General features: G+C 45.5%; 1 protein-coding gene across 15 annotated transcripts in view; it reads right to left on the bottom strand.

Moving 5' to 3' along the window:
* SEC31A (SEC31 homolog A, COPII coat complex component) overlaps window positions 1-23,550 on the bottom strand; it is a 998,112-nt gene that overhangs the window by 753,029 nt on the left and 221,533 nt on the right. For all 15 annotated transcript variants that reach the window (XM_069626136.1, XM_069626132.1, XM_069626133.1 and 12 more), the window contains exon 8: window positions 6,651-6,750. In XM_069626136.1, the coding sequence (XP_069482237.1) occupies window positions 6,651-6,750 (100 nt within the window). The remainder of the gene's footprint in view (window positions 1-6,650; window positions 6,751-23,550) is intronic.

Raw genomic sequence — 23,550 nt, 5'->3', positions numbered from 1 at the left:
ACAGGGTATATGTAAATCTCGCCAGGGTGCAAGATACATTTGTGGATTTTAGAGCCATGATCCCTGATGTAAAAATCTTTCTAGACCATGCATCAATCTTTTTATCATCCCTATCAGGGGGAATTGTAGGGTATGTAGCATTCCTAGTTGATGTAGCTGCTTAAACTACCAGACTTTCTGGAGATGGGTGTTTACTTAAGTATTCTGGGTCAGAATTACATGGTCTATACTTTGACACATATTTCCTATTTACTGCTGGAATAGCTTCAGGTTTTTCCCAAGCAGTATTAACCCTTCTTTGTAAAGCTATATGAAAAGGAAGTATGGGGTCTGGCTGAGGTTCTCCTGACAGGATATCAGTTATGTCATCATCCTGGTAGACAGTTGAGTTTCTACCCCATCCCATGAATTCCATAACCCTGTTCATTAATTTTCTATAACCTAAATCAACATGTTCTGCTGGGTCAGACTTTTCAAATTTGTATTCTGGAGAAGTATCCAGTCCACTTGCCGATTGCAAGCACTCAGAGATACCCTAGATTGAGGATCAGCTAATTAGTCATGGACTTGTCTTGTACCAAATTTAACACCTGCAGATGAAACCTCTTCATCTTCTTCCTCTTCTCCTGACACCATTCCTTCATATATAGATGACATGGTCTGAAAAAAATCATGTCTAGTTTCTGGGTGAAAACCTTTTCAGGTATCATGGGTTTTATCATTGGTGTTGATTTCACCATTGTAATGGTGTCGACGTCGCCAGAAGCGTTGATGTTGTATCTACTACCTTCGATGTCGAGGTAGTCTTCGATGGCTTCGAAGGAATCATTGAAGGAGTTGTCGAGACCATCGACGTTGTCGAAGGAGTCTTCGATCTCATCGATTGTGTACTCGACGTAACCTTTTTCGGTTGGGTCATCGACCCCTTGTGCTCGACTGCCTTCGATGGAGGCTTCGGACATGTTTTGGACGAGGACTTTGATGACGTCTGAAAATCTAACGCCTTTTACTTATGTTCTACCTCCGATTTATGCACCATAAGGTTTTTCTTTTGAGGTGTTTGGGAATATTCCCTGGAAAACACCCTTGACAATTTTTTGTCGGATTTCCTCGTCTTGGACCTTCCCCCCTCACTTTTTTTGTGCGTAGGGACATGGTCTTCATCAGACATTTTTTAGGGGGGTCTGGGCCGCGTTCTCAAAAATTAACATAGATGCTCTGAAAGCTTCCCACTTTTTAGGGGAGTCATGTCTTGTCGGACAGGTTATCACTTCCTCAGATGATGTAGAGGAAGAGGGAGACCGGTGTCGTCTTTTCTTCGCCTTTTTAGATGAAGAGGACTTCCTGGATCTCCTCCTCGACCTAGATTTTTTATGACGTTTTGTTGAAGACTCAGCCGAGTCTTTCCTCCCTCTCGAAGAAAACTTCGAGGATTCCTCCCCCACCACCAGTTTACCTATTCGTTCTTTTAAGGCCTTATGGGTCATTGACTGACCAGAACTGCAATCATTAATCCGATGGTCGGAATCGAGGCACCAGAGGCAATTTCGATGAGGGTCGGTCAGCGACATCTTTCTCCCACATTTCTGGCATTTCTTAACCATTTTTCCGGTGTGGCAGGGTTCAATCAAGACGACAATCGTTTTGAACTGAAGCACCGTTTATCTCGATCCGAAGCAAAGCTAATGGAACTGAGGCCAACGGGAGCGCTGGAGGCATTTATACAGCGGATGACGTCGGTGCTCGATGGCCGCTGCTGAGGGACATCTACACCGCCACCTCGAGTGGAGCGCCCTCTGGTGGAGAGAGAAAAACTGAAGGTAAGGATATATCCAAGATGAGGAATACGTGGGAGGACACAATCCATTCGAAGTTTTATTATTAGCTATCCTTGTTTGATAAGCAGCTGAGGAAGCTACCTTCCTGCTCAGGATGTAGATTTTCTTACTCTCCTGGTCAGGAGGGGCTTCAGCGGAGGCCAGTGGGGTTCCCGCTTTCTTTCTTGTGGTGGGGACTACTAGAGAGTCAGGCTTTAGCTGCCCCCTAATGTATAAGGGGTCTGGTCTAAACATCTTTTTGATGCACGGGTTGACTGTCCGTGTCAGATTGGGTGTAAGCAGAGAGGGCTGGATACGCCTCCGGACTGATTGAAGCAAAGGGATAAACTGTGTTGCAGATTTTGTATCCCCAAGGATTTTCTCACACAAAGTCTTTAATCGACTTGTGCTTCCTGGGTATCTATTTTGAAGTGCGCTGCCGCTTTAGTAACATGTCATTATATTGCAGTTGGTTGTGTACCAGGAGTCAGCCACCGGTGGGTCGGTATGGTCTGGGGATTGGATGATGTATACGTCCTCATAATATATGTTTCCTTTGTCCCCTTGGACCTCTGGGTCTGTGTATGAGCCAGGATCTTGAGAGTTATAATATGAAGTGTCCTGACCTAGGTCCTGATGTGACGAGATGGTAGCCTGCGTGGTGTCCAGGCCGGCTTTCTTGGCTGCGGGCTGAGTGAACTTTATAAAACTGGACATTCTCCTCATGACCCTATAAAATTGTTCTGTGGTCCATTGGGAGGAGCTTGGCAACACAGGTAGCAGGAGTAGGTGGAGGTTCTGGAACAGGGGTCCGCTTATGATGTGTTAGGGAGAATTCTCAGAAATGTGCTAATACCCCTCTACCTTACAGACCCCCAGCAACTTTGCTGGATTTTGAGGACTTGAATTTTTAACCTGGAGAGAGCGAGACACTTTTTCCCACTCTCGTGTATTTTAATGTGATTTTGAACTCAGTTTCTTCTGGTTGTGGAATCTGACAAACTCCATAGGCATCATCTTTTACATTGCGTCACACAGCACCTTCAGTGCAGTGGCACAGGGAAGTCTTACAGATTTCCCAAAGGTTTAGATACCTTCTCTTGGATAAACTATTATTTCCAAGAGCAGTGAAGTGAAATTGACTTTACTTGCACTCGTAACTTTCTAGACCGAGCAGACACTATCTTACAATAGGGTGCTGGAGGGGTTGCTTAGTATCCCTGTTGTCTAGTTTCTCATGTAACATTTTTGTGTTACCCTTTCCTCGATGAATGGCTGGTGGCAGTGGTTTAACTTAACTACAGTGGTGTGCATTTACTGCAGGCTGCGTTCGCAGCTGCAGTAAAGCACCCAAGGGTGCCATTTTTGTCAAAATGGCCCCGGTCTTCTTGAGATTTACTCTGCGTGACAAACCAGGTTTGGTCCCTTTGTTCGTTTTGTCTTTGGTGGGATTCACAAGTGAAGCCCAACTCTGGCTCCAGGATGTCTGGCGGGGGCAGGAAGTGAGGGAGGTGCCCGAAACTCCCTGTGCTTAGTCTCCTAGTTGACAGGAATGCACTCTTAGGTGATTGGCCGGCTGGCTGTCCGGCAAAGACAGCCACCCTGCTGGGGTGACCGACAGCTAGACTGACAGCTAGGCTGGAATGAATGGGAGAAACCTGCATAAAAGGCAAGGCTTTTTGGCTTGGAAGGCAGAGTCTGCCACTGGACGAAGGAATCCGAAGAAGAACTTGAAGAGAACGCCTGCTGCAACTTCTGGACCGTTGGTTTGCCCGGTGAAGCCCTGCTGCTGTGCTGAAACTCCAATTTCGTTTAGACTGGAGAAGCCCTGTAAGGACGACTTCTCCCCTCGAGTTGGTGGACCCAATCAACTCCAAAGTAAGCCACCTGGACATCCTCTCAGAGCTGGCTGAAATTCCACTGCAGTTGCTGCTGGAACCGAATAGCCAGGCAGAGGAACACAAGATTGTGTGCATTGCTTTTAAGCTAGCCAAGAGCTCCAGGAAGATCCGCCGAACTCCCTGGTAGCAAGACTGACTGAGCCTGAGCCACCTCAGAGTGCTGGATCCCAGACGCAAGGAAAGCCCATCTCGACAGCCATAAACCGCAGTGTTGGCATTTGCGGTAGACACAAGGAGCTGAAACACTGAGTGCCACTTGTTTGAAGATTGCCGGTTGCGGACCGCCCCATTGCAGTGCAGGAGTCCCCAGAAGTCCTCCCTCTTGTCGCCACGACCGAGGCCCAGGAACACCAGGATCTGCAGAGCTGCACAGGAACAGAAGCCATCTGCTGCACTTTTCTTCAACCTAAAAGTACTGTACAGTCTAAGAGAAATTACCTCTTGTTGTGTAACCTCAATTGTCCTCGGAGACTTGCCTTGGTTACTCTGTAGAGTTGCTGTCAGCTTCTTTACTTCTCAAGCCTAATCAGCTTGTGGCCATACTTTGATTTCTTCTTTTCTACAAAGACTTCCAAAATATTGTGCAAGACCTTTACTTACCTGCAAGAAGTGCTTTAGTTCACCTTGACTTTTGCTAACTTAACATTGGCTGGCCTGGCTCCCTGAATGACTCTTCGCTCCTCTGTTTAGGTGTTGTGTCTTCCTTGCAGGAAGGGGTTAACTGATTTTGCATTGGTGCGTAATTTTGAAAGTACTTACCTGCTTAAGAAAAATTGTGTGAATTACTGGTCTTATTCTGAAACCTCTTTTCTTTGACACTCCTCTGTAGAATTTTCTAAATGCAACTGTGATATATTAATGTCCCCAGCACCCTAACTATTCAAGTCACCCGAGGATGTAGGTAGTGTATGTGGGCCATCCCAAAAGGGTACTTCCTAATTTAGAAATATTAAGAGTGTGTACTTTGGAGTGTATTTGTGTGTTGCTATTATACTGGCCCCTTCTGAAGGCAGCTTACTCTAACTGACTTAAATTAATTAATAAATGTTTAAACAAGAAACCTTGTAAGAGTTTATTTGAAGACTTGTCACTGTGAAACTCTAACTCCCCTGCTGCTCACATTGACCCATCTTGAGATAAGCCTGGCTGCTTAACATGCTACCAACTTTGTAGTACAGACTTATACCAAATGTTGGGTTCCTATTGCCAGGAGGTCAGGGTTGTTGTAGTGCACCCAAAGGGTACAGCATACAATCTTGGCTAACATGATGCATGGCCCCTGAAAGAGTGTCTTCAGGTGTAGTGTAATCCCAACTTTTAGTAGCCGGTCACTTTTTAACCTGGGGCGTCGAAGATTTATAGTTTTTCGACGTTCTGGCCTTTAGTAGGGTGTCGGGAACGTGTTAAATTAATGCGCTTAATTTTGAGCTTTCTCTCCTGAGGCTGTCGACGTGTCTTTCAACGCCTGGTCGTCTGAACCGGTGGACTTCCCTGATTTAGACACGGTGTCAGAAACTGACTTTAACATCTGTTCTAGGGGACTGACGTGTGGTGATCGAGACCGCGATGGCACAGAGGACAGGGAATGCTTCCCCCTCGACACTGTGGCTTAGCGGTCGATGATGTGGTCAACTTTCAGCCATACGGGATGTGCTTGGTGTGATGTGACTTGGTAGTGCTTGAGCTGCCGGGTGTTGTCCCTGTAGCAGAACCGCCGGCCTGCCTGTTGGGGTCGGGGGCTCACACGCAAGAATCCGATGGATCCAGATTGCCCTCGGCATCACTTAGGACGACGATGCCCCCATCGCTGGACGCTCCCTCGAAGTCTATGGCAGCCTTGACCTGCATGGCGTGGTGGGCTCAGCGTTTAGTCTTGCAGTCCTTTCAAGTTTATGGACTAAACAGTTTGCAAGACTTGCACTGTTCTTTAGAGTGGTCCCTAGGGAGACAAAGGATACACACTCGGTGCAAATCCTTCCAGGAAAACTTCCTATTACAGGAAGGACAGAATTTAAAAGGGGCGTTTTCCATCATGCGTAAGTATGGCAGCCTGGTGAAATAAATGGGAGTAAAGGGGAATATGCATTCTCTTAGTGGGACTGGAATATGAACCACTTTCCCTACTGTGCAGGGCCGACGGCCGTTGAGGCCTTGGAAGGCTTCAATTAACAGCTAGTCGAGTCGGGAGTCTGTCGTCGACGGATGGTCTTGTCCTCAAAGGCATCGCCGAAGATCTTGCGGTAAACGGTTGTCGAAAGGACAAAGAAATACTAACATTAAACTTTTACTAAGTAATGGCGTCAGCCAAGAAGGAACTCTGACTTGCGTCCAACTACAATGGAGGAAAAAACAATCTGAGGGACCTCGACGCGTGAAGGACCAGGGGTACAGTAGATGTCGCAATAGGGATAGTATCACTGGCACGCCCTGTCGATGTCCCTTTGAGTTTGGAAAAACAAAAAATGTAATACTCTGCAGCTACACTAGATGTCAGCCTATGCTTAGCATGTGATCTAAGCAGATCCACAAGCCTTGGAAATCTATATATTCACGGACCTACATTTTCAGTACCTATATGTGTGGACACGCTATTAATGTGTGATCTGTACTTTACACTGGTAACCATTTCTTAAAAGGTAAAGCATTGCTGCACAATTATGCTTTTCAGTGAGTTTGGCCTAACCGAGAGATCGCTCAGCACAGTAACACAGACAGTCCCTCTGAATACCACATCAGTAACATTCAGAAAAAACCTCCCAACAGTTACGACTTGCAGTTTTTCTAAATACATTGGTATGTTGATCCGAATGTAAAATCCCAGCTACTAGAGCGCATATGTGGCAAGATTTGTGAACCAACACTACAATATGCTATTTGTGTGCAATACCAACAGAAATATACAGCAAATGATGGTCAGGATTGTCTCACATACCTCTCCTGTGTTGGGGTTACAGCAGAGAATTTTTGCATCCTTTCCACAGCTGAGGAGCAGCTCCGGATCTGCCATACTCCAGGCAATGTTCAGAATACCCCTTAAAGAAATAAACCCGGCATCAAAACGAAACTATGGCATCCAGCAGTAAATTAAGCAAGCTGGCATCTACAAGTATTACAACTATCCACAAAAAGCAGTTTAATTTAGGATTATGTATGCATGCATGCATAAGGAAGCAATTCTAATGTATGAGGCAATTCTCTCTGCAGCTATAGTCTTGCCAGCATCTTCCAATTTGTATGTTTTCTGTTTAAAACCAAAAGAAACCCACTCTGAATCCTGACAACCTAGGAAACCATTTCCCCATCACGCATCTTCCCTTCCTAGACGAGATCATCGAGAAAGCGGTAGCCGCACAATTGCAGCAACACATCAAGATCAACAATCTCCTCCAAAACTACCAATCTGGATTCAGACCAAGATGCAGCACAGAGACAGCAACCACACAGGTGGTAGAGGACGCCCTCAACATCCTTGACAACTACCACCCCTGCCCCCTAGTTCTACTCAACAGCTCAGCTGCTTTCAACACAGCAGACCACCAAGCTCTTACAGACAACCTACATGGGTGCATGGGGATCAGCAACCTCGTCCTATGTGGGATCAAGTCCTATCTCGCCCACCGCAAGCAGTTTGTTCAGATGGACACCTCTAGATCGCCAATTCTACTAGTGAAGTTCTGAAAGGTTCCACCCTCTCCCCAGTGATCTTCAATCTATACAAGGAGCCGCTGGGAGCCCTCCTAGCCCCACACAACATCCACATCCAACAACACGCCAACGACACACAGCTATACCTCAAGATCGATTCCATCAAGGACATACATGGGCTCAAAACCTGCCTCTCCCTGATCCAGTCTTGGGCGTCCTGTGCATACTTTAAGCTCAAACCCTCCAAGACCGAATTCCTGCTCACCAACACCACCAAACACCCAGACATACAGACATACAGCTGTGGCCATCAACCATGAACTCTGAGGGCTACACAACCAAGCTCACCTGCTACGCCAAGTTACTCAGGTTCCACATCGACAAATACCTCTCCTTCAAGACACGCATAGCTAAGAAAACCCAGACAACTTGGTATCAAGCTCTGCCTCCTGCGAAAATTCAAGCCCGTCCTCATCCGGACAGCTTTAGATCCACCGTTCAAGCACTGGACCTATTCTACCTGGATGGGGTAATGTACTCCTGGAAGGCCTCTCGTCGTCCTCACTCGTGCCCCAGAGAAGTGTCCTACACGTAACGCCATGTCTCATCAAGGGTCTACACAGATACGACCACCTCACCCCGGCCCTCATCAACCTTCACTGGCTCCCAATGCACGCACAAATCACCTTCAAGTCTTGCTGCATCATCTATAAGGCAGTTGCCCTCAAGCCACCCAGCTAACACGCGGAGAAACTCAGCATCTCCGGTAGACAGCGCACCACCAGAAGCCAGGGCATGTGCAGACTTGTAATTCGCCACTGCAAAAAGGAAAGAACCAGAAAACAAGCCTTCTCTCCCTATGCCACAAGGCTATGGAACCTCCTCCCCATCGGCTTCAGACTCGCCCCCACACTCCTGCAGTTCTGAAAAGAACTCAAGACCCCACCTCTTCAAGGAGACTCTCCTCCTCAGCACCTAGGCCATCACGTTGCCCCTCGCACCACCTGACTCGCTAGACACCGCCTGCCCCTCTTTTCCCCCACCACCCGGTACAGCTGTACCCCTCCTCTGTGCCCCTCTGTATCCTACCCCCGCTGTATATCTGATCTCTTGCAATAGCTCCGTTATGTATCGGTATTGGTGGTGTATACCTCTGTAAAGCAATCTGCTTCTCGAAGCTAGGTCCGCGCTCAATAAATAACATAACAAAAACCCATGTATTGAAAAAGTTCTCTCTCAATAACCGTTGTAATGTGGTCTTTATTTTCCCCCTTTTCTCTTTAATGGTAGTTAGTTACCCACCCACCAAACCACTCTACTCACTGCCCCCTGTACCCGCTTAGCCCCAATTTGTTTTAAAAACCCTTTTCACTTTGTTCAATACGTTTATTGGGTTGACCTCACTGAGAAAGAAGTTAATGCAAAAGGTATTTTCAAAAAGCCTTTTGACAGATTACCACTTGCGTGTCATTAATATCAAAGATCATGCGTGGGCAGGCAAATAAACAAATTATTCAGTGCCCTGAAAATGTCGAGTGGGCAGGATTTCCTACCACTGGGTGGAACGTAGTAGGATTTATTATTTTCCTGCTTTTGTAACAATTCAGTATTTTTTCAGAACCAGCTTTCCTATACTACAGGAAAAGGTAGGAACTGAGTTAACTCCCAGTGTGTCTTCATTCTGTGCTGGAATCTTTGGTCATGGAGAAGACATAAGAGCTACATGCAGCAGCTTTCTCCGGTGTCTTTTGCATGCTTCAGTATGTCATGCAACCATGATATTATGGTTTGTATTTTGACAAATCCAGGGAAATCGTCACCTCTCCCCCAAGTGTGAACCCCTTTGGAATTTGGGAGGTGAGCCTGCTACGTTTAACACCCCTTAGGGGGCAGAGGAAGTGGGATCTCCCTGGAGGCAACTCCACCTTTGGGGGCAAGAAACCACAGAGGGAAAGTCACCATCCCTGCCCCCAGATGCTAACACCTTTATGTGGTACATGTGAGAAGGTCCATGAGAACACTAAAAGCTAGCTTCTGACCCAAACTTTACTTAGTCCTCCTTATGGAAAACAGCAGAACGGAGAAAAGACCAGCCTCCCGGAGGCAAGTCGTGTGAGGAACCAATGCAGAAAGAGTATCTGCAAAGCCCGCTGAGTTTAATTGCACTGCACCACCCACAGGAGGTGTGGCTGGAAGGAGAGACACCGCCAGCCGTGGCAGCGTGCTCAGAAGCCTCGGGTGGGAGTGCGACAAGGCCCTGCGGACGAGTAACTGGACCAGGGCAGTGGAGCAGTATGAGTGGGAATGGAGACCCTTGGGGGGGGGGTGGGTTGGGAATCGAGGCAGAGCCCCAAGGAGGAGCCACCTACAGAGCACCCGCTGAGCAAGCGGGACCGAAAGAAGATGAGAAGATGTCAGCCGAAGCAGAGTCCAATTGATGAGTCACATAAGCGGCGCCGCGACAAGGCGAGAGTTGGGTGGATAACCTCTTCCCAGGGAGCACCACTCATCACAAACAGGTAAAAAGTGGCTCCAGATTAACATAAAGCAGGCTGCAAGGCAAGAAAGACAGAAGCCCTGGTGTGCGGAAAGAACCAAGAAGCCCCAGAGTGGCGCGAGAGCAAAGGAGAAGCCCCAGTGTGGGGAAAGAACCGAGAAAAGAGGAAAAAACAGTCTCCCTGAAGGGAGAAGGACTGAAACACATTTTTTAAAGGAGGAGCACAGCGATCTATCTGGGGTCGGCACTCAAGCACTATATTAACTATATAAACTGGAACTGTGAATGTAGAATGTAGGAAAGGGCCTAGAGTGAAGGGACAAAGGGGTTGGGGGTAAGAAGTGCTTCAGATACACAGTCTTACCCCCCTGACCCCTAAGTACCACCCCAGTGCAATGTGCACTAAACATGCTGGTGGCAGTGAATCATCGTTTGATCTCCCCCGATAACCAGTCATATCTTTGTTTTAACCACAATAATGTCTTTTTGAAAACCATACTGAAAAGGTGTGTTCTTGTGGTACAAGCTCTGTTCTTTATGCCATCTCTGATGGCCATCTTCCTTCTCCAAAAAGTCTCAAATTGCCCTATAATGGCATACACTTTAGCAGGAGTCTTAAAAACTCTTGGTCAGTGCTTTGTGTGTGTTAACTGGCTGAAACTGGGACTTGGAACTGGCTCATCCTAATCCACTCCTCAGCCATGGCATGTGCTATTGCTGGGCAGATTGACTGTTGGTTGTCCGTCCCTGATCAAACAGTCAGTCTGCTTGAATGTTGCCGGTACATTGCATAGGTCGGCTGAACATGCCGCCTCGGCTGAATTCTGGATAAATGTAGAGGACCTGGAGCCATCCTAGGTATTCAACCACAAAAAAACAGTATCTCACACCAGAGGACCACTAGACACCAGGCGAAGGACTGCTGCAACGACAAGCAAAGTCAAAGCCAACCACTGTGTACCGAACCTCGGCCTTCAAGTTGACAGAGAAGATGGGAAGCTATTACCTTCCTCTGAGCTATATGGTCATGCATCCAACCCGGGAAAGCTGATTTTTTCACAGGCTACTGCTGACCTGGTGTGTGGACCCAGGATGGGGTGGGACTGTCTGAAAGTGTAGGTGGGGGGCATGAGTGAAAGCCACAGTGGTCCCAGATGGGACCACTGCTGGCTGTTGGAATGGTGCAGAACCGTACAATTGGTTGGCTTGGACTTGATTCCAGCCAGGATTTAGGATAAGAAGAGTACTCCTGCAGCCCTTTCTTCAGATCAGCGTTGGAGCCAAGTATCCTGTGTAGTAGAGCAGCCGACCGAGGATCCGTGGACGACTCCGAAAGGGGCCCAGCATTCCCTTCCTGCATTTGGTCTGGTGAAGCCCTGCTGGACTACCTGATCTGCAAAGGACCAGAATGGTGCTTCATCTCTTGGACTGCTTGGACCAACCAGTCACAACCATTCATGAGGATCCAGCCATCCTGAGCATTCAGAAGAGTCCCTCGACCACCCGGTGAACTGATCAGCTCTCCAGGGGGGCTACCTGTGTAGAATCGTTGCCATACTGCGTTCGTCGGCGGACCTTCGGTGGTCGCCAGCTCGTGCCACAAGTCACCTTCCTGCCAAATTTCAGCTTCCCAGCTTCAAGGGATCCTGCTCTGTAAAGTCTTCTTAAACCGCGACTGGACAGACCCCTGCCTTCGTCGCTGTACAGTGACGATCAGTGGAAGTTGCTTCCCTGTGTCCTGTGAGGTGTCCAGAAGAGTCCTGCATCGGTGAATCCTGCTTGCCTTCTTTGCCAGGGGTTGCCTTCTTTGCCAGCCGACAGGAGAAATCCTCGGACCCCCAACTCGTAGACATCCTGTACTGGAACAAACAGAGGGAAAGCCTACCTCAAACGACCCACAGTCGACCCATCTAGTCATCTGTGAAAATTGGAGTCAGGGGTTAAGTAATTGCAACGGATTCAACTCCCCTTCTTCTCCTTAGAATAACCTTTAGACTTAACTTTCGTTATTCCATTGCATCGCTTTTTGATCGTCTGATCTAAAAGCTTGAATTTAAAAATTAGGAATGGAATTTTACTGACCTGCAACGTAGTTTAATATCTTCTGGAACATTTCACCTGCACATGCACTCTTTCTACATCAGTCCCCTCTCTTCCAAGTAGCTTTGACACTTATGAGCACAAGGCCCCATGTCATAGGGATTGGATTTAAAAAGTTCGGGCAGAATTCCTGCAAACTGGTTTCATTCTACTGCAGAACTACTTAACTTCTTTTAGTTGTCCCAGTTGTTGAATGCACTCCTACACACCTAAAGGTGATTGTGTACATGTTTGAACATTAAGTATTGTGTGATATTACTACCAGCTCATTTCATTTCTCAGGGTGTGTTTTGGGGCCTATAAGAAACAGTAATTTTGTACTTATCTGTCTAAACTGAATTATTGTGTGCTTCACTGTGTGGACCCCTGACCTCATCCACACTCTCCTGGGAATAGCATTGACCACTCTCCACGCTAACCTTGATTGGGTTTGGCCAACCTCTCAGAGTTCCCCTGTTCACTATAACTAGGGCGGCCTCCTAAAATCTGTCCACCAGGCCAGATTCTAGAAATCCATCTCAACATCCCCCTAACCTACGAAGTCCAACAAGCTGATCAGAGGAAACCTTCCCCACTGTACCATAAAATAAAAGGGCGTAAAAAGAACAGCAACGCGCAGCTACTATTGCTTAATACCAACAATTTCAAAGAAATATCCCTACTAATCGATGTCCCCGGTGGCACAAGAAACACCCCGAAACTGTGCCATTTAAAAAATAAATTATAGTTCCAGCGCAAGGATATGGGCGGTTCTTTTGAGCAATGATTAACTTGCTCAGTAAAGAGAAGGGCAAATTGTTCTATCAAAGGCACATGCTGGAGAAAGGTTTTAAGGAGTGGCAGTAGAGCAGCTCCCCTCTCGTCAGCCCACAACCCTCCTCCCCAACAGAAATTCCTAAACCCTGTTTAGTTCTACACAATGTTGACCCCTACTGCCGAATGATCTGCCTTTTCTTACTAGTGGCTCTATAAATGTAGGCTGTAACCTCCCTCCCTCAGATTACTGTTCCAACAGGAGATTGAAAAGTATCTTGCACTTGCTATGGTATATTTAGGCTAGTTCAATCTTGCCCACTCACCTTTACTAGCATCATCTCCGACCTACTCCACACACCAGTCCATTAAATGTTTCACAACCCCTACTCCTCACCTCCACCGTTTGATGTAACAACTATTATCCCTCTCGGCTACCATCCCTCCTTCACATTCTGACATCCTTCCTACCTCCTACTACTACTACTACTACACCCACTCTGCCATTCTCACACTACCAGATAAAACCCTTCCTTCCACTCTGTACCAAACATTTCCCAGGTTCAACCTACTCTATTCCTACCTACAGTTGCCACACACACAATCAGCAGTACCACCATCACTCAAAACCGCACCTTCAAATTACACCTCAACAATCCACCACTCCTTTCTTTCCCCTGATGGTCTGTTGCCCCACTCACCCCACCTCTGACCTAAGCCAAATCACCCACACTTCCTACTGCCTCTTATAGCCCACCCTCTCGTGATTGGTACCCTGCCCATAACCTGTCCAACCTTGTTATATGTTACGAAAGAGCTCTCTTTAGGCAACTTTCCCTCCATATTCTATTGACCCCCCAAACGTTTTGCTTTTGACTTTTTACAAGGAAGTCAAGTTTTCAGCTTCACTCCCTGGCCTATTGCTCATTTTGTTATGGGAAACTGATCAGTTCTTAAGACTATCGGGACTAGGAAACGGTTTCCCTTTTGGCTTTTTTCCTTTTAGGTAACTTTAACAGTGCACACAGCATCTTACAATGTAGTGTAGTGGGGATACTTTTGTATCGCCCTAGTCTTTTACACATGGGATTTTTGGTTACTTATATATGCCTAAATACATGCTGGTGGCAGCAGATACATTTGTACCCTTTTTGCAATATTTTTAGTGTGCACGTTGTGCCCTAAAACGGCAGTACCATGAGATATTCTTTGCTTGCCCTTTGGCAAAATGGTTGTTTGGCCTTCTTTCTGCCTTCTCAGGCCACGAAAGCCCATAAAAGAGCATGCACTTGCTGGTGTGCATGTGTGCGTGTCTCACTCAGGAATTGGGCAGGACTGTCTGGTCACACCCCACATCTCTGGTGCCTGAGAGTCTGGGTGTGGGGCACGAGTGAAACTCACAGTGGGTTCCGATTGGACCACTGTTGGCTGTTTGAATTGTGCAGATCCTTACCATTGGTGGGCTGGACTTGCTTCCAGTCAGGATTTAGGATAAGAAGAGGACTCAAACACTTTTCCTGAGAAGGAGCTGCTGTCTTATTATCCCGAGGGACTGCTGGCTGCAGAAAGCTTCGCTCTACTGCTCAGTGGAAGGAGAACACACTGGGCAGACTGTGCTTCCTGGAGGAGGCTGAGCGTGATCACGTGATCAATCACGTGACTGATTTGGCAGTATTTACAGACCCACAAGCCGCCCGAGCGGCGTTAAGTCCGTGAGGGGTAAAGGGCGAGGACTGTTGTGTGGCTGTTTGGTGGCTGATATCCACTGACTTGAGCAGTGCTGAAGCTTACTGTTAAGTAACGAAGGATACCTGCAGAAAGATCATAAGTGGCAGATCATCGGCGAGGGCCTCACTAGCATTTGAAGTCTGAAGTTTGGTTCAGCATGGTGAAAGAGGGCCCTATGACCCGTCATAAATCATTGCTTTCTCGAAGGAAAGGGACGATGAGTCTCCCAAAGGAGGTAAGCCCAGCTGCCACTTCAGAACAAACTGCTCAAAATGATCAAATTGAGTTTACTACAGCGAGAGGCTCAGCCGGGGTTACTTGCCTAGAATTAGGCTTGGTGCACTCACTAGCTGCCCTGTGCTTAACATCATTGGGACCCACTCGAAAGGAGATTGATGGTACCAACGGCACCGTTAACCAATGGGTGAGCTCCGACAGTGGCTGTGTCATGTTGGGACCGGTATTTTCCCCTTCAGTATATGTTGACGCCAGCGATGTTGCGCAGACCTCCCCCTTTGATTTGACGGATTCTGACCTTATGGCAATAAACTTACAAAATGTCCTAATACAGGACAAGGAACTGCAAAAATCACCAATGTTTCACTCTCAAGGAGCTGGAAAGACTTACGCCTCAACATGGCCTTCTCAGTCCGTGGTAGGTAAAAACATGCTAGAGGAACGGGTCCCTCAAATGGCTACCATAAATGCAAAATGTAGCGAGGGGATTATCAAATTGACATCTAGCGAGGGTGGGCTCCCTGTGATTTTGTCAGTAACAGAGCAAAGCTCTACTGATCTCTCAGCCAGAGAAGCACGGCTTACAACCAAATTAAAGGCAGACTTTCTAGCCACCTATGAACGCCTAAATGATAGTTTCATACAAAATCAATCCTTGCATAAAAATAAGCTAGAAACAAAGCGTAATAGACGATCAGCGAGCATACTCCATAAGTCTAGCGACAAAGTGGACATCTCAATGCTGTCTAGCACAAATGACTCTCTACATCAAACGTCTTGCGAAAACATCGATTCATCAGGCATTAAAGACGTTGAAAAGAGCCGTAACGTGTATTCCGGTTGTGGACGACTTGGCAAAAGAAATTCACGTGATGCCCAGCATGGCGAAGACAGCCGTCAACTCGGATAGAGTCGACCAGCCATCTAAAAATTCTATGTCAACGGCTGCAAGTATTCAAATTCACAACAATGTATTAGCGGCAACTTCAATCACCCTACTTCCATTTATGAAACTGTATGAATCCCTACATAATGCAGTAAGTGATCAAATGTCCCTGCTCGCAGCTGTGAACGCAAAAATCTCAAGTCTTGAAAGTTTTTCCCAATCGATAACCACAAGACTTGATAGTGAAGCAGAAACATCTGCAAAGTGGCAAAATAGACTATGCGATCTTGCCCGTCTGGCATTCAGTGACAAATCTGCATTAACGGATGCGGTAATCGAAAGCACAAAGTGGATGCGCCACAATAGGTCTTCAAACATGAGACCAGGTGATGATGGGTCACATGTTCCAACCTGCAAATCTCTTTTGGGTAAAGAACATCTTGTGATGGATGGACAAACTTCCAAAAAGCACGCAGTGATTGTCAGTGGACCTGTTTGCAGTGAAGCAGTGGGCTCTCAAGCCGTTAAACTAATAGCACCAGAAAAAAGCACATCTCTCTCCCATGGGATGAGCCTGGCGGGAAACTCAAAAAGCGATTTGAGCCAGCCCGCTGGAGATAAAATCCTTGATTCTCAGCAAGACCGTCCCGTGAATATTGGTGAGGGAGCCGCTACATTTGCTCAGTTAAATGTAGAAACTCAGCAGGCAAAAGGGGCAGTGGTTCAGGAGCCAAAAAACAGATAAACTCTCATTTGGGATTTGCAATAAGTCTACAATGTTGGACAAAGAAAATGAAAAGCGTCCCCAGAAAACAAAGCCTTGTGGAGCAAAATCCATTCAAAAACGTCCAAGCTTGAAACAAGTTGCCAAACGTGCTCGCACAACGTGCAGGAAAAAATGTATAAGGAATCTTTCAACTCCGCCGCCGCCTGTATTGTTTAATCGCCCGGCAAAAGGTTCGGAGGGCATATCGAAAACAAAAATTGACTCAACGAAAAAAACTGACTCCCAAACCAAATGCTAAAAGCGCAAGAGAAGCCTCAATCAGTGATAACAACGTAGTCTCCGATGCCTCATTAGAACTATGTGAGTATTCCACATACTCCATTGATGATGATGTGATTGATGAGGGCGAAGACACTGCAGAGATAAGTATACCGGCTCCTGCGAAAATTGGTATAGAATTTGAGCCGCGATCAGGTATCGTAATTAAAACTCCTCCCAGAGCTGGCGTGCTTGGGCCAAAAAGAATTCCAAAGGTACTTTCAATACAAAGTGCGACAAAAGAGATGAAAGGTTTAAATTCAAACAATGGGGTGACGTCTGACCCCCCCAAATCTCTTGTGCGATAAACTAAATCCAAAATTAACAAGAGCACAAGTTGAAAAACTTAATAAAAGTGAAATTATACCCTGTAAAACAAGAAGTGAGGGATCCAAGAATGGTTTATGGAAAATTCAAATCAAAAACGCCCTGCCAGAACAAAAAGAAGTAAATTTGAACCGAAGAAATATTTTAACACTGCTGCAATGCATTCCAACGCTGCGTGCAATAAAATCTGAAGACATAGCAGTTGTAGAATATATGTCAGAGGACTTCTCGGATTGGGTAAACTTGCATCTACATTCCAGATCTCTTAGAACAGCTGCAATGGATTCCTCGGACGAGATCATGTTCTTTGGTTTTGAAGTCCTAAGTGCGGAGGCCTGCATTGAGGAAAGTATACATCCCTCGTCGGGGGACAAATCCGAAAATGAAAAGAGAAGGGATGCACTGTGGGCCCACATGAACATCAAAAAAGTGTCTGGTGTGAAAGAAACGAAACAGGACAATTAGCAAAGAGTGGATTCCATTGATGGAAACCATCAACTTCTATCCTGGAACACTCGTGGCTTCACGCATCTGTTTGATGGAAAGTGGCAATTCCCGGTGCATTTATCAATTATATGTCTTCAAGAGACTTGGATGCGTGAGTGCCCGGTGTGGGATTGTTATACAGTACTCCTGAATCCTGCTGGAAAGAACCTCTTTGGCAGACCTTTTGCTGGTCTGGTTACAATGATCAAACATAACAATGATTGGAAGATTGTATCTTCAGAAAATCTTAATATGTTCATACAAGTAACTAAAATTCAAATTACGCAACCTTCTCCTTCTGTTAGTCAAGTGATGTTGATTGTAAATATATACTGGAATACAGCAATGATTTCACAATCTAATTTTGTTGGAGCCATGTTGTCGGTGGTGGATGAGTGTTTATTCGTCTACAAGGATCCCATAATTATAATATGTGGTGATTTCAATTATACTTGGTTGAACAATTCTATTGATAAATGCACCGAAACTGGCCCAACAAACAAAGGAAGACTGCAAGATCGGGGAGATCGCTGGCTAAAAGAGATGGCATTAAGAGAGTGCTCAATGCTAAATGGATCCACCCGGGGTGATATTCCTCCAGGCTTTACATGGAAGCGTGGCGTGAGTAAAAAGACTCTTGATTACATTTGGGTGTCCAGAAATTTTCTATCAAGAATCATAACGTTTGAAATAAAAAAAACAAAAAAGCGACCACAATGCTTTGCTGCTAAATTGGGAAAAGGTAACCAACTATGTTTCACCCAAATACAAGGAGAGTGTTACCATAAATAATGGAGCAAATAGGCTGCGACTGAGTGCGTCTCAGCTGTTAACATTGACAAACAACCTTGAGAAAGAAAACTCAACAATGGCAAGGATAAACTATCCATTACTGCTATACTACTTCAAAGTGAGGAACCCCAAGCAGAAGGGGGCTGCCATTGTAGTAAAACATCCTTTCAATGTAACTATAAACACTGAAAAGAAAAAACTTCGTGATGATATAAAATTGCTGAAAAAAGCTGATGAAGAAAGCATATTCATGCAAATAAAAGCCAGGCGACTGAAATATCGGAAGTGGATCAAATCTTTTAACTCGATCCGGTAGCAGAAGCAAGCTGAACAGATGTTAAAACTGATCATACTAAAGGACAGCAGACACATTTGGGAGATTATCAATACTGGCAGCCTAAATCACTCTTACTCAATGTCAAATAGTGTGAATGCGCCAGTTGGGTCGCTCATTTCTCCGAAGTATTTAATGATGATAACTGTATCGTGGTTCCACCACCATCTTTAACATCGGCAAAATGGAATGTGGCAGACTCCGCTGATGACATTGAATGGGCGATTATGAAGCTAAAGTCCTCTAGGGCTGTAGGCCCAGATGGAATTTCCAATGTGATGCAGAAAACCCATAGAAGTTTATGGGCAAATATGATGAGTGCCTTGTTCCAAAGAATTTCACATGATAAAACCCTGCCGGTTTCCTGGCTGAGGGCAGTGGTGGTCCCAATATTTAAAAAGGTCAATCGGGACGACCCGAAGAACTATCGCCCGATAGCCCTCTTGGATACAATTGGAAAGGTCTTCGGCTCCTTCCTTCAAAAGCGCCTGGCAAACTGGGCTCAAGAGTTTTCTGTGGGTGACCCTCGGCAAACAGGTTTTACTAGAGGAGTGGGAGTTGAGCTAAATCTAATCCTCTTAAATTGCCTAAAATTAGATGCCTTGAGGAGGAAGAAAATGTTGTACCTTGCATTTATAGATCTGAGTCAGGCATTTGACAGCATAAACCGCAACCTCCTATGGAAGAAACTAAGTGATTGGAATTGTCCAAGTGATCTTCTGGCGCCCCTGATTGCTCTACACACTAAGACGTCCATTCGAGTAAGACTAAATCAACAGGGTGATTTATCAAATGAGATATATACAAAAAGGGGCGTGAAGCAAGGTTGTCCGCTCGCTGCTCAACTATTTAAATTGTTCATCTCTGACTTATCAGTGGCCCTAAAAGACCTAAGGATATTTCCGCCAGCAGTAAATGGGCAAAAAATAAGTTGGGTCATTTACGCAGATGACATCGTTCTCATGGACTCCACTCCAATTGGGCTACAGCGCCTGTTAAATGCGCTTCATAATTATTGCCTGCAAAACAACTTACAAATAAACTCTAAGAAGTCAAAGATAATCATGGCTGGTCAAGGAGCGCAAGCTCAATCAAGAAAATTTCATTGGCAAATAATGAATGAACAGCTAGACTTATCGAACAGTATCAGATACCTAGGCGTTCAATTCAATAATTCCATTCGTGAGTGGGACTGGACGCAAGATCTAATGGCCCGGATGAAAATGTTCGCACTTCAAGGTTCCAAATTGCACGTAGCCTTTGGCAAATTTTCCTTTAAGCCAATATTAACATTTTACCTTCAGAAGGTGGTGCCTGCAATAACCTTTGGGAGTGAATCAGGTTGGAATATCTCGCAAGATGAATGGAACATTCTTGAGGGGAAATTCTGGCGTAAAGTTCTACATTTGCCGAAAAACATCTCTGTATTAGCTATACGATATGAGCTATGCATTGAATCACTCTATGGTACAGTTCTATGGAAATCAATCTCCACCATGAGGAAAACGATGCTGGAGCAACCTGCGAAACCATATGACATCTTGCATACAGTCTCAGAGCACCCATCGGCTGTTTTGATAAATAAGTGGAAAGAAAAGCTGCTCAACATATTGCAAAATGCAGATGTGTCACTCGAGACTGTACTTTTGCGCCCGCAGGTAGCAAAAAAGAAAATTTGTCTATATAATTGGATAACTAATGAAGAGTGCCGAAACAAGCTGACTTCTTTAGTACTTGGATGCGCCTTTAACAAACTAGACGCTCTACCAAAATATTTGGACAAATTCCCTTCAAGTTATCATAGGCATATGTTCCTCCGTCTACGACTAAATCTCTATAAAAAACAAAGAAGATACAAGTAATGAGGCGTGAGATATTAGAACAAGATGTCCGATGTAGGTTCTGTAATCAAGTGACAGAATCCGTATGACACCTAATCACAGATTGTGAAGCGATTGGCGATCAGCGTTCTCTTCATTTAGCTCAATTCCTTCCCCAATCAGGAAACATGGATGCGTGGTGGTGGTATCTGATTGGAGGTTTTAACACTCAATTTGTGCAACTATAAATTTTATGGATGCTCTGAGACTTTGAGACTAACAAACAGAGGACTCTTTTACTTAAGATAGTTGGGATCTTCGAATTTCTCTGTGTTTTTAGATGAGGAGAAACTAACTTAAAGTTTTCATTTCTTATGTATAAACTGATGTTACATAAAAAAAAAAAAAAAAAAAAAAAAAAAGAAGGACTCTCCTGCAGCCATTTCATCAGATCAGTGTTGGAGCCAAGTATCCAGTGTAGAAAAGCAGCCACTAAAGATCCCGGACGCAACAGCCATATGATGACAATCACAAGATTTACAATTGGTAGCCAAACTGAAACTGTGGGCAGGGCTTCCGATCTAGTTATATGGTTGGATTGCTGTGTTGAAGATGGTGGGGCTTACAAAAGTTTTTTATTTTTTTTAATGTTCCTATATGGCAGGTGAGGAAATTCTTCCCCGAGCTTAGATCACTGGCAACGATGTTCGCCTGGGGGAAACGGGGATGCCAGGATTAGTTGGGAGAAAATGACTGAGCCATACGAGCATGGGGGCCTCGCAGCTCTGGATTTTGAACTCTATTACTTAGCTGCTCAGGATCACTTTGCGGGACACTGGTATGGTAATGGGCTGAGGGCAGTGCATGTGCCACTGGAACAGTACAGGGCTTCTCTCAAGGATCTGAAATCGGTCATTCAGTGACCGGTATGTTAACTCCAGTACATTTGACCCAGTTATAACCACGGTCAAGAATATTTAGCAGACTGGAGGACAAAGCTACCTATAATAGTTTAGTCCCTTTGTTGAATTGCCCCAATATCCTTCCCACATTTGACAGGGAACTTCGAAGATCTTGGGATGTGCAGGGGCAGCTGAAGATGGGGGAGGTGTTTCCGGATGGGAGGTTTGTGTCGCTAGTGAACTACTCACATAAGCAAGGGGGGTTACCCACTCTTAGTGCTGCAGTACCATCTAATGTAGGCAGCGTTCTGCAGAAAGTGGCCCTCTTTCCCCATTGAGTGAGAGACCCCAGAGTGTGTGAATGTAATAGTGACGGCGGACGGGTCCAGGTGGGGTGTGTCTAGATTGTATAACCTGCTTCAGACTCATTTTAAATAAAATATGATGCGTGCTGTATGGGAGCGAGACTTGGGGATAACTCTTGAGGATGATAAATTGAACAGGTGCTGTCAATTGACTAAAACTGTTTCAATCAATGCAAACTTTAGATTAGTGCAAATGATTAAGTATCCTAAACTGTATTATACACCGGTAAGACTCGCTAAATTCTCCCCTGGTGTAAGTGTGGGAAATGTGGAATAGCATAAGCGGACTCAAATCACATGCATTGGAAATGTCCCCCAATCCCAGCATTTTGGGGAGCAATGGTGGCTACACTGAACTCTATACTGGACATTCTGCAATCTCTAGCGCCAATCAAATATTTGCTGGGTGACATTGGCAAAATCTCTGTTACACAATGCTTTGTTAATGTCGCCTGTGCTGTGGCAAAGAAATGTAAACTTAAATACTGGAAATCAAAGAGTGCTCCTAGCAAAGAGGAATGGCTGCACAAATTGGTATACACCCATGAAAAGGAGGAGTATATTCTTACTGTGACTTCTACGTGCCGCCCCAAAGACAGATGGAATCCGCCGAGATTGTACTTGGCTAGCATTGCCTCTGAGATGTTTGTACGGCATGTGGATGCATCAGAATGAGCCGCCAAGAGTTTGTCTGCCCCCAATGCATAGTAAATTTTGTGTTGACCAAATGCGTATTTTCATATTATGTTATGGCGTCTTGCATGTAAACTCTGTAATGCAAATGTGTCGCACTATATGCGCCGCTGGTTTTATGACTGTCTTTTAAATAAAGATTTTAAAAAAGCATACAAGTTGAGAAGGGGTGGGAATAGAAAAAGGTTGGAGGAGACTAGAGAAACAAGGGTGGAAGTCTAGAAAAACTAAGAAGGCCAAAGAATTAAAGAAGATTTAAGATTACTTTTCAGCACACAGACCACGGCCTGGTTTATACCCTGGATGAGTGGGGTCGGGGTTCGCAGTTCTCCCAATGAGACAAGGTTTTGGCGCTTTAAGACCACTACAGTAGTGGTGTGCACAGTATAAATGCAAATTAACAGAACACAAAACAAGGATGAACAGGAGGAAAGAGCTGCGTGGCAGAGTAATGAGGAGGTTACGACATGGGGCAGGAGGGAACGAGCAGAGAAAGCCGAGGAGAAGTGAAGACTTAAGGAGAGGGAAAGACAACACCCTGAAACCTTGGTTATGAGCAAATTCATTCACTGATAGTGTGCAGCCAGGTTACTTCTCAACGCCTGGAGAAATGGGGACTCGAGCCTGGCTTGAATTAGAAATAAGGCAGAAAGAAATCTTAATTCCAGGGTCTAATATCGGGGAAGGATTCAGACTCAAGACAGTAGGGGTGGTGTATCTGGTATTCTACAAGTCCAGGAGGACCAATGTGACACACTGACAAGTAAAATCTGAGACAAGTAAAACACTAGTTGGCAAGAGGTTCGGAGCACGCGAAACTCCAAATACTGAATGGTTATTTGCTGCCAAGACGGCAGAGTGCGTTAGCAGATAGAAGGAATGGCTGAGGCACATGGTCCTAAGGGAAGCTGACCCACTTACTCCCATTTCACAACTCTACCAGTGGTTCCAGTCAAACCTAATCCCCTGAATTTCTGTTACATCCAACAAATGTGAACTTTAGCTCCAAAATGTCTGTTGATCTCTAGGCCGGGACAACACTCCATCCTGAAATTGCTTTTGTCAGGAATCAAAGGGCACAGGAGTTGAGGTTTTTGTGAAGCCTTCGGTTGAGGGGTTATGGAGACCAATATGTAGGTGGTGTACAGGGTTCCCACCAACCTAGTGCAAAGTCTCAGAAGCAAACGCAAAAAAACAGTTTGGCTTCACTCTTAGGATGGAA

This window comes from Ambystoma mexicanum, chromosome 6p (genome assembly GCF_040938575.1).
Source record: "Ambystoma mexicanum isolate Mex_15411 chromosome 6p, UKY_AmexF1_1, whole genome shotgun sequence".
NCBI classification, from domain to species: Eukaryota; Metazoa; Chordata; class Amphibia; order Caudata; family Ambystomatidae; genus Ambystoma; species Ambystoma mexicanum.
The sequence above is the reverse complement of the archived record's forward strand: the minus strand, read 5'-3'. Positions and strand labels throughout refer to the sequence as shown.